At 47.1% G+C, this 11,411-nt stretch overlaps 1 protein-coding gene across 13 annotated transcripts in view; it reads right to left on the bottom strand.

The window, feature by feature from the left end:
- The window catches only part of RAB31 (RAB31, member RAS oncogene family), a 111,801-nt gene that overhangs the window by 17,849 nt on the left and 82,541 nt on the right, over window positions 1-11,411 (bottom strand). For 3 of the 13 annotated variants that reach the window (XM_032602756.1, XM_032602755.1, XM_032602765.1), the window contains exon 6: window positions 3,056-10,935. The exons of 8 other annotated variants lie outside the window; for them this stretch is intronic. In XM_032602756.1, the coding sequence (XP_032458647.1) occupies window positions 6,586-7,599 (1,014 nt within the window). In that variant the 5' untranslated portion in view covers window positions 7,600-10,935 and the 3' untranslated portion in view covers window positions 3,056-6,585. Of the gene's footprint in view, window positions 1-3,055; window positions 10,936-11,411 lie in introns of those variants that run through there. 2 more of the 13 variants (XM_032602758.1, XM_032602761.1) reach the window with 1 other exon arrangement.

Genomic DNA, 11,411 nt, shown 5'->3' with positions numbered 1-11,411 from the left:
AGAGAAAACCCTAGTCCCTGCCTTTTGGAATCTACACTTGAGAGCGAAGACACACACACCCACGGACACGCGAAGGAACAACATTGTCATATCTGTGTGGACAGCAAAGTGCTCAGGAGTAGCGGGGTGGAGAGCCATGCATTTGATCAACGGAACCCAGGCAGGTGCCTTGGAGGAGGTCACTGAAGTGTGGCCACGAGCGGCAGTGAGAACATGGACCAGGGCCTGTGATACAGCAGCCTGACAAAGGCCCCCCAGGTGGGGAGCGCCCTCATTCCCCCATCCCCGGTGCCATGGAAAGTCAACTCTGCACCCAGCCAGCACTGCCTTGGGTACAATGGAGGGTTGACAATGAAGGACGTGGGGTCTGAGTGCAGAGAAAGTCAGTGATGGGGCTAAGAGGGTCCAGCAGGGATCGTGGATGGGCAGGTGGGCACCTAGTGGTCACGGAGGGCCAGCGACAGGATCAGCTCCACATCCTAGGGAAACAGGGGCACGAAAGGGACTAGACGGGGAGGCAGGGGAGAGTTCGCCAGCTCCTCCAGTGCTGCAGGCAAGAGAATGCAGGGCTGGGCTAGGGGGATGCTACAGGGAAAGGGCAGAGGGCAGGGAAAATCAAAACTGGGAGGGCAGTTCTTCTACAGGCCTCATCGATGGTTTCAACTGGTGCATAAAGTTACCGGGAAGGGCTTCCCTGGTGGCGCAGTGTTTAAGAATCCTCCTGCCAATGCAGGGCACGTGGGTTCGAGCCCTGGTCCAGGAAGATCTCATATGCCGCGGAGCGACTAAGCCGTGCACCACAACTATTGAGCCCACGTGCCTAGAGCCCGTGCTCCGCAACAAGAGAAGCCACCACAATGAGAAGCCCGCGCACCGCAACAAAGAGGAGCCCCCGCTCGCTGCAATTAGAGAAAGCCCGCGCGCAGCAACGAAGACCCAGTGCAGCCAGAAATAAAATAAATGTATATTTTTAAAAAAGTTACTGGGCAACTTCTACCTGGCATTTAAATTCTCTCCAGACCCCAAATCATATGAGAGGAGGACTTTTCAGGCACTTCCTGGGAAAGGGTCCCACTGCCACCTTCAAGATGGTGGTCCCAGGAGAAAAGAGGCCTCCTGAGCCGTGTCAGCTGGAACCTGTACTTGCGTTATCATTCTCACCAAAGATGCACCGGGCGAAATGGCCCTCCTGAAGCTACCCTCTTTCTTGTTTTCTAACAGACAAGCCCCGGGCCTCTCAGCTATTAAAAATGTCTTCAGTTTTTTGGTGGCGGTGAATTTTACAGTTGAAATATTTCAGAAGAGGGCTTGTCTAGGTTCTGTTTGGCAAGTCACCCTATTTCTTCTGTCTTCTGGGCAGTCTTTATCAAATCACAAATTGAAGGGTGGGGCTCCTCTCTGCCCAAAGGTGGAGCAGATAAGACGGGCTGTGTCTGCTCATCTCTCCCTGGGGTAGGGGCCCATCTGGCAACCAAGGAAGCTGCAGCAACACCTCCCCTGCGTTCTTAACTCCCCTCTCATCAGCCCCCTCACTGGACGAAGACGAGCAGAAAAGTTTCTGCCAGGGTTACGGTGGGAACAAAGTCACTTGCAATGCAATACAACCTATCCATCCCGAGGACCACAGTAAACCTCCGAGAAGGGTTAGTTCTCTCAGAGACAACAACGCTGGGCCCTGAAATGCAGAGAGAAGAGAAGCGCGTCCTCAGATCTCCCCCAGGTTTCGAAACGGGTCTCGTTAAACAAATGACTTGCCAAGGTGACACAGTGACTCAGGGCAGAGACAGGGGCCAACGCAGGGCCCTCTGGCTCTGCCCCCTTTGCTCCTGTCACAACGAGCGAACAGGCACCCACATTCCAGAAATTGTTCCTTCAATCTTTACAGACAAAGAAAGAACCCCAAACTGCAGCACACTGGAGGAGGGGCGGAGGCAGGGCCAGGTGCAGCCCGTCCTGTAGAACAGGTTCTCATGCCAGGAGTCTGGAGGCCAGGCAAGTCCCGCTCCTCTTAAATGACCTGAGATTAGAAGGACCACCCACTCCTGGGTCTGAGAAAGTGTGTCTCACCACGGTGATATCACACAAAATATGTCTTTGTCCCTGGTTCTTGGTGCAGAACTCCTGAAGCCCATGGAGTTTCCCGAGTGGTCGGCGCGTCTTTGTTATTCATTAAGAGCCCCCAGGAGACCACACCTGAGTTTCTGATGGGGGGGGGGGCCGTGTCAGAAGTGGCTGCAGGACCGGAGCTGGTTGCCCAGCTGAGTAGAGGAGGGGGAACTTTCAGCCCTACTCCCAACCTTGGGCGGGGGGCTGGAGATTTAATCAGTCACGACCAAGTAATGACAGCTCAATAAAAAGCCTTGAACGCAAGGCGTGGGGAGCTGCGGGTTGGTGAACACACGGAGGTGCTGGGTGGGTGGGGTGCCCAGAGAGGGCATTAGAGCTCCACATAACAGCCCCTCCCTACCCCCCAAACCTTGTCTTATGTGTCTCTTCCATTTGCCTGGTCTTGAGTTGTACCCTTTATAAAAATGAACCATAAGCCTAGTGCTTTCTTGAGGTCTGTCTGTTCTAGTGAATCATTGAACCTGGGCGGGCCAGTCATGGACACCCAGAATGCGTCGTCTGCTGCGCAGAAGCGTGGGTGACTTGGGGATAACCAAGACCTGAGCTGGCGTCTGAAGGGGCGGGTAGTCTCGTGGGACCGAGTTCATGACCCATGGGGTCGGTGTTAACTGTGGGTCAGTCAGCATCAGAAATGGGCTGAGCTGCGGGACACCTGGTCGGTGTCCAAGAATTGTCACTGGAACAAATGGTACAGCTACAATCTGAAAGGAGAACCCTGGGGAGGTGAGTGGCTGCTTCCTCGGGGCCCCTGCTAGATGTGTGACCATCCGGTGACCTTGGAATCCCCCAGCTGTGTCTCAGGGGAGGCCACACACAGCCCGGGGAGACTGGAAGGTGCCAGCATCAACCGGTCTTCTGTAATCACCATCACAGGAGACATGGCATCCATGACTTTCCTTCATTTCTTTTTTTTTTTTTTTTTGCGGTACGCAGGCCTCTCACTGTTGTGGCCTCTCGCATTGCGAGCACAGGCTCCGGACGCGCAGGCTCAGCGGCCATGGCTCACGGGCCCAGCTGCTCCGCGGCATGTGGGATCCTCCCAGACCGGGGCACGAACCCATATCCCCTGCGTCGGCAGGCGGACTCTCAACCACTGCGCCACCAGGGAAGCCCCCTTCATTTCTTTCAACGAATATTTACCGAATGTCTGCCATAGGCTGGGCGCTGTGATAGGCCTTAAACAGGTAAACTGAAACGAGTCCGCCCAAGCCAAGGTATAAACACACAGCTAGTCAATTTTGATGGGAAAGAGTATTTTCAGACTCTCAAGATGAAGCTACATACACAAAGTCAGGACACCCAGAAGTCACCCTGGAGACCATGGAGAAAAACACCAACTTCCAGGGACCATAAGAAGAAACGGAGTCAGGATGAGCGTGCAGAGCTGGGTGACAGCGGGGCGGGGGTGCTGGTGAAAGCATCACGGGTCAGGATCTGGGATGGGCGGCTGCCTCCAGCAGACTGGCCTGTGTTGGGCATGCGGTTACAGCCTCAGAGGGCTCACAGCCGTGTGGAAAGCAAATGGGCTTGGAAACCATCACTTCTCTATTTATACTCACCGCCTTTCAGCCACAAACCGGCGGCTCTCCCTGTAAACCTGCTGTTTCCTAGGCCAAAAGCCCTGGAGGTGCCTACAAGGCGTCCCCTCCCCTCTCAGCCCGAAGTGATCAGGCCCTAGTCTCCATCACTCAGGTTTCTGCTGTTGTCTCTAACTGGTCCTCCAGCCTCCTGCAATGTATCACCCCCAGGCCCACCGTGGGGATCTTTCAAAACTACAGATCCATCAAGTATTCCCGTGAATAGAATTCTTCCATGTCTTCCAACCCATGAAACCTAGCGCCTTGGCAGGACGAGGCTTCCTGCCTGAGTCCTCCCCGTTCATGCCCGACGGGACAGCCGCTCTAGGACCTTGCTGTGCTCACGTCTGTTTCTGGACCTTGCACACGCTCTGGTCCACCCCTCCCCACCCCCTTCCACACGTGGCCTCCTGGAGAGCTCCGCGCAGCACCCCCTCCTCGAGAGCAGCCTGGGGGCTGCCATCATCCTGGTGAGATTCTGTCTCCCTAACGGGCTGTGGATCTCTTACGATCAGGATCACGTTTTGTTTTTAAGGGGCCAGGATCCTAGCAGTGCCAGGCACCTAGAAGGTGACTGGTAAGTACCCACTGAATGACTGAGTGACAGTCACCCCCACTGGCCTTCAGCAGAGAGGAGGACTGAGGTAGAGGGACCATGGGGTCTTCGGAGGAAGGATGGGGAGTGCTGACAAGGACAACTGGAAAAGTCCTGGGGGGCGAAGACTCACCCAGCCGTCTGAAAGGGCCAGGAAGGAGGCTTAGGGCTGAAAACACAGGAAAGGGGGCATCTCCTCCCAGCCCCAGGCTCGGACGGTAATCAGGTGTTATATTTCAACGGGGTCCACGCAGCGTGGACGGTATGTGTCTGGGACTCAGGCAGAGCCCACAGCCCTGGGAGGCTCCCTGTGGGGCAGGAGGGCAGGAAACAGCATTCCTGTGGCTCCGGATTTCTCAACAGGCTGTGCCGCCCAGTGAGGGTCCGTGTTTTGTTGTTGGTGGGTGTAACCCAGCAACACGGCAGCTGACTCATTCCAACCCCAGGGCTATTTAATTCCCCATGAGCCTCCTCCACGGATGGCAGGGGGCGAGGAGGTCAGGGATCCCAAGAAGGAGCTCCTGGGCCCCACCTGTCAGGAGGTGCATCCCACCTGCAGGCCAGGGCAGAATAGCACTCTGCACCTAGGGGTTCACTGGCAAGCTCACCTCCTGTGTCCCTCCTGAAAGTCAACGGAGACAGGTGAGCTCCACTGGGCCTCCCGTGCAGAAGAGCAGTACTGTGGCAGTGAATTCTCGTTCAGAATCTCCGAATGACAGGTGTCCTAGTCAGTGGCCAATGTGAGGAAGGTAGCTCAACGTGCGGCTCACAGAAGTAAAATGTTCTCCTTCAGTAAAACAGCCTCATCATGTCTCCCTCGCTCAGGGCTTAGCCCCCGTGCTGCCAGATGGGCGAACGCTTTACCATTTTATTTTATTTTACTTATTTTTGACTTTATTATTTTATAAGCAGGTTCTTATTAGTCATCAATTTGATACACATCAGTGTATACATGTCAATCCCAACCACCCAATTCATCACACCGCCACCCCACCCCCCGCGGCTTTCCCCCCTTGGTGTCTATACGTTTGTTCTCTACATCTGTGTGCCTATTTCTGACCTGCAAACCGGTTCATCTGTACCATTTTTCTAAGTTCCACATATATGCGTTAATATACGATATTTGTTTTTCTCTTTCCGACTTACTTCACTCTGTATGACAGTCCCTAGATCCATCCACGTCTCAACAAATGACCCAATTTCGCTCCTTTTTATGGCCGAGTAATATTCCATTGTATATATGTACCACATCTTCTTTATCCATTTGCCTGTCAATGGGCATTTAGGTTGCTTCCATGACCTGGCTATTGTAAACAGTGCTGCAATGAACATTGCAGTGCATGTGTCTTTTTGAATTATGGTTTTCTCTGGGTATATGCCCAGTAGTGGGATTGCTAGGTGGTATGGTAACTCTATTTTTAGTTTTTAAGGAACCTCCATACTGTTCTCCAAAGTGGCTGTATCAATTTACATTCCCACCAACAGTGCAAGAGGGGTCCCTTTTCTCCACACCCTCTACAGCATTTGCTGTTTGTAGATTTTCTGATGATGCCCGTTCTAACTGGTGTGAGGTGATACCTCAATGTAGTTTTGATGTGCATTTCTCTAATGATTAGTGATGTTGAGCAGCTTTTCATGTGCTTCTTGGCCATCTGTATGTCTTCCTTGGAGAAATGTCTATTTAGGTCTTCTGCCCATTTTTGGATTGCGTTGTTTGTTGTTTTAATATTGAGCTGCATGAGCTGTTTACATATTTTGGAAATTAACCCTTTGTCCAGTGATTCGTTTGTAAATATTTTCTCCCATTCTGAGGGTTGTCTTTTCATCTTGTTTATGGTTTCCTTTGCTGTGCAAAAGCTTTGAAGCTTCATTAGGTCCCATTTGTTTATTTTTGTTATTATTTCCATTTCTCTAGGAGATGGATCTAAAAAGATCTTGCTGTGGTTTATGTCAAAGAGTGTTCTTCCTATGTTTTCCTCTAAGAGTTTTATAGTGTCTGGTCTTACGTTTAGGTCTCTAATCCATTTTGAGTTTGTTTTTGTGTATGGTGTTAGGGAGTGTTCTAATTTCATTCTTTTACATGCAGCAGTCCAGTTTTCCCAGCACCACTTATGGAAGAGACTGTCTTTTCTCCACTGCATATCCTTGCCTCCTTTGTCATAGATTAGTTGACCATATGCGTGGGTTTATCTCTGGGCTTTCTATCTTGTTCCATTGATCTATATTTCTGTTTTTGTGCCACTACCATATTGTCTTGATTACTGTAAGTTGTAGTATAGTCTGAAGTCAGAGAGTCTGATTCCTCCAGCTCCGCTTTCTTCCCTCAAGACTGCTTTGGCTATTCGGGGTCTTTTGTGTCTCCATAAAAATTTTAAGATTTTTTTGTTCTAGTTCTATAAAAAATGCCATTGGTAATTTGATAGGGATTGCACTGAATCTGTAGATTGCTTTGGGTAGTATAGTCATTTTCACAATATTGATTCTTCCAATCCAAGAACACAGTTTATCTCTCCATCTGTTGTTATCATCTTTAATTTCTTTCATCAGTGTCTTATAGTTTTCTGCATACAGGTCTTTTGTCTCCCTAGGTAGGTTTATTCCTAGGTATTTTATTCTTTTTGTTGCAATGGTGAATGGGATTGTTTCCTTAATTTCTCTTTCTGGTCTTTTGCTTTTAGTGTATAGGAATGCAAGAGATTTCTGTGCATTAATTTTGTATCCTGCAACTTTACTAAATTCATTGATGAGCTCTAGTAGTTTTCTGGTGGCATCTTTAGGATTCTCTATGTATAGTATCATGTCATCTGCAAACAGTGACAGTTTTACTTCTTTTCCAACTTGGATTCCTTTTATTTCTTTTTCTTCTCTGATTGCCGTGGCTAGGAATTCCAAAACTATGTTGAATAATGATGGTGAGAGTGGACATCCTTGTCTTGTTCCTGATCTTACAGGAAATGCTTTCAGTTTTTCACCATTGAGAATGATGTTTGCTGTGGGTTTGTTGTATACGTCCTTTATTATGTTGAGGTAGGTTGCCTCAATGCCCACTTTCTGAAGAGTTTTTATCATAAATGGGTGTTGAATTTTGTCAAAAGCTTTTTCTGCATCTATTGAGATGATCATATGGTTTTTATTCTTCAATTTGTTAATATGGTGTATCACACTGATTGATTTGCATATATTGAAGAATCCTTGCATCCCTGGGATAAATCCCACTTGATCATGGTGTATGATCCTTTTAATGTGTTGTTGGATTCTGTTTGCTAGTATTTTGTTGAGGATTTTTGCATCTATATTCATCAGTGATATTGATCTGTAATTTTTTTTTTTTGGTAGTATCTTTGTCTGGTTTTGGTATCAGGGTGATGGTGGCCTCATAGAATGAGTTTGGGAGTGTTCCTTCCTCCGCAATTTTTTGGAAGAGTTTGAGAAGGATGGGTGTTAGCTCTTCTCTAAATGTTTGATAGAATACACCTGTGAAGCCATCTCGTCCTGAACTTTTGTTTGTTGGAAGATTTTTAATCACAGTTTCAATTTAATTGCTTGTGATTGGTCTGTTCATATTTTCTATTTCTTCCTGGTTCAGTCTTGGAAGGTTATACTTTTCTAAGAATTTGTCCGTTTCTTCCAGGTTGTCCATTTTATTGGCATAGAGTTGCTTGTAGTAGTCTCTTAGGATGCTTTGTATTTCTGCGGTGTCTGTTGTAACTTCTCCCTTTTCATTTCTAATTTTATTGATTTGAGTCCTCTTCCTCTTTTTCTTGATGAGTCTGGCTAATGGTTTATCAATTTTGTTTATCTTCTCAAAGAACCAGCTTTTAGTTTTATTGATCTTTGCTACTGTTTTCTTCGTTTGTATTTCATTTATTTCTGCTCTGATCTTTATGATTTCTTTCCTTCTGCTAACTTTGAGTTTTGTTTGTCCTTCTTTCTCTAGTTCCTTTAGGTGTAAGGTTAGATTGTTTATTTGAGATCTTTCTTGTTTCTTGAGGTAGGCTTGTATTGCTATAAACTTCCCTCTTAGAACTGCTTTTGCTGCATCCCATGGGTTTTGGATCGTCATGTTTTCATTGTCATTTGTTTCTAGGTATTTTTTGATTTCCTCTTTGATTTCTCCAGTGATCTCTCGGTTACTTAGTAACGTATTGTTTAGCTTCCATGTGTTTGTGATTTTTACGTTTTCCCTGTAATTCATTTCTAATCTCATAGCGTTGTGGTCAGAAAAGAGGCTTGCTATGATTTCAATTTTCTTAAATTTACTAAGGCTTGATTTGTGACCCAAGATGTGATCTATCCTGGAGAATGTTCCATGTGCACTTGAGAAGAAAGTGTAATCTGCTGTTTTTGGATGGAATGTCCTATAAATACCAATTAAATCTATCTGGTCTATTGTGTCATTTAAAGCTTCTGTTTCCTTATTTATTTTCACTTTGGATGATCTGTCCATTGGTTTAAGTGAGGTGTTAAAGTCCCCCACTATTATCGTGTTACTGTCGATTTCCTCTTTTATAGCTGTTAGCAGTTGCCTTATGTATTGAGGTGCTCCTATGTTGGGTACATATATATTTATAATTGTTATATCTTCTTCTTGGATTGACCCCTTGATCATTATGTAGTGTCCTTCCTCGTCTCTTGTAATATTCTTTATTTTAAAGTCTATTTTCTCTGATATGAGTATTGCTACTCTAGCTTTCTTTTGATTTCCATTTGCATGGAATATCTTTTTCCATCCCCTCACTTTCATTCGTATGTGTCCCTAGGTCTGAAGTGGGTCTCTTGTAGACAGCATATATATGGGTCTTGTTTTTGTATCCATTCAGCAAATGTATGTCTTTTGGTTGGAGCATTTAATCCATTCACGTTTAAGGTAATTATCAATATGTATGTTCCTATGACCATTTTATTAATTGTTTTGGGTTTGTTTTTGTAGGTCCTTTTCTTCTCTTGTGTTTCCCACTTAGAGAAGTTCCTTTAGCGTTTGTTGTAGAGCTGGTTTGGTGGTGCTGAATTCTCTTAGCTTTTGCTTGTCTGTAAAGCTTCTGATTTCTCCATCAAATCTGAATGAGATCCTTGCTGGGAGAGTAATTCTGGTTGTAGTTTCTTCTCTTTCATCACTTTAAGTATATCATGCCACTCCCTTCTGGCTTGCAGAGTTTCTGCTGAGAAATCAGCTGTTAACCTTATGGGAGTTCCCTTGTATGCTATTTGTCATTTTTCCCTTGCTGCTTTCAATAATTTTTCTTTGTCTTTAATTTTTGCCAGTTTGATTACTATGTGTCTTGGTGTGTTTCTCCTTGGGTTTATCCTGTATGGGACTCTCTGCGCTTCCTGGACTTGGGTGGCTATTTCCTTTCCCATGTTAGGGAAGTTTTCGACTATAATCTCTTCAAATATTTCCTCGGGTCCTTTCTCTCTCTCTTCTCCTTCTGGGACCCCTATAACGTTTAATGTTGTCCCAGAGGTCTCTTAGGCTGTCTTCATTGCTTTTCATTCTTTTTTCTTTATTCTGTTCCACAACAGTGAATTCCACCATTCTGTCTTCCAGGTCACTTATCCGTTCTTCTGCCTCAGTTATTCTGCTATTGATTTCTAACAGTGTAGTTTTCATTTCAGTTATTGTATTGTTCATCTCTGTTTGCTCGTTCCTTAATTCTTCTAGGTCTTTGTTAAACATTTCTTGCATCTTCTCGATCTTTGCCTCCATTCTTTTTCCGAGGTCCTGGATCATCTTCACTATCATTATTGTGAATTCTTTTCCTGGAAGGTTGCCTATCTCCACTTCATTTAGTTGTTTTTCTGGTGTTGTATTTTGTTCCTTCATCTGGTACATAGCCCTCTGCCTTTTCATCTTGTCTATCTTTCTGTGAATGTGGTTTTTGTTTCACAGGCTGCAGGACTGTAGTTCTTCTTGCTTCTGCTGTCTGCCCTATGGTGGATGAGGCTATCTAAGAGGCTTGTGCAAGTTTCCTGATGGGTGGGACTGGTGGTGGGTAGAGTTGACTGTTGCTCTGGTGGGCAGAGCTCAGTAAAACTTTAATCTGTTTGATTGCTGATGGGTGGGGCTGGGTTCCCTCCCTGTTGGTTCTTTGGCCTGAGGCAACCCAACACTGGAGCCTACCTGGGCTATTTGGTGGGGCTAATGGCAGACTCTGGGAGGGCTCATGCCAAGAAGTACTTCCTAGAACTTCTGCTGCCAGTGTCCTTGTCCTCACGGTGAGCCACAGCCACCCCCCGCCTCTGCAGGAGATCCTCCAACACTAGCAGCTAGGTCTGGTTCCGTCTCCCCTGGGTCCCGATGCGCACACTACTTTGTGTGTGCCTCCAAGAGCGCAGTCTCTGTTTCCCCCAGTCCTGTCAGAGTCCTGCAGTCAAATCCCGCTAGGCTTCAAAGTCTGATTCTCTAGGAATTCCTCCTCCCGTTGCCGGACCTCCAGCTTCAGAAGCCTGAGGTGGGGCTCAGAACCTTCACTCCAGTGGGTGGACTTCTGTGGTATAAGTGTTCTCCAGTCTGTGAGTCACCCATCCAGCAGTTATGGGATTTGCTTTTATTGTGATTGCGCCCCTCCTGCCGTCTCATTGCGGCTTCTCCTTTGTCTTTGGACGTGGAGCATCTTTTTGGCGAGTTCCAGTGTCTTCCTGTCGATGACAGTTCAGCAGTTAGTTGTGATTGTGGTGTTCTCGCAAGAGGGAGTGAGAGCACGTCCTTCTACTCCGCCACCTTGGTTCGGGGCCTCCGCTTTACCATTTTAAATGTAACGTAGGGACTTCCCTGGTGGCAAAGTGGTTAAGAATCTGCCTGCCAATACAGGGGACATGGGCTGGATCCCTGGTCCAGGAAGATCCCACAAACTGCGGAGCAACTAAGCCCCTGGGCCACAACTACTGAGCCTGCGCTCTAGAGCCCACGAGCCACAACTACTAACCCTGCGCACCACAACTACTGAGCCCGCGCGCCTAGAGCCCATACTCTGCCACAAGAGAAGCCACTGCAATGAGAAGCCTGCGCACCACAATGAAGAGTAGACCCCGCTCCCCGCAACTAGGGGAAGCCTATGTGCAGCAATGAAGACCCAACGCAGCCAAAAATAAACAAATTAATTTATATAAAAAAT

Source organism: Phocoena sinus, chromosome 14 (genome assembly GCF_008692025.1).
Source record: "Phocoena sinus isolate mPhoSin1 chromosome 14, mPhoSin1.pri, whole genome shotgun sequence".
NCBI classification, from domain to species: Eukaryota; Metazoa; Chordata; class Mammalia; order Artiodactyla; family Phocoenidae; genus Phocoena; species Phocoena sinus.
The sequence above is the reverse complement of the archived record's forward strand: the minus strand, read 5'-3'. Positions and strand labels throughout refer to the sequence as shown.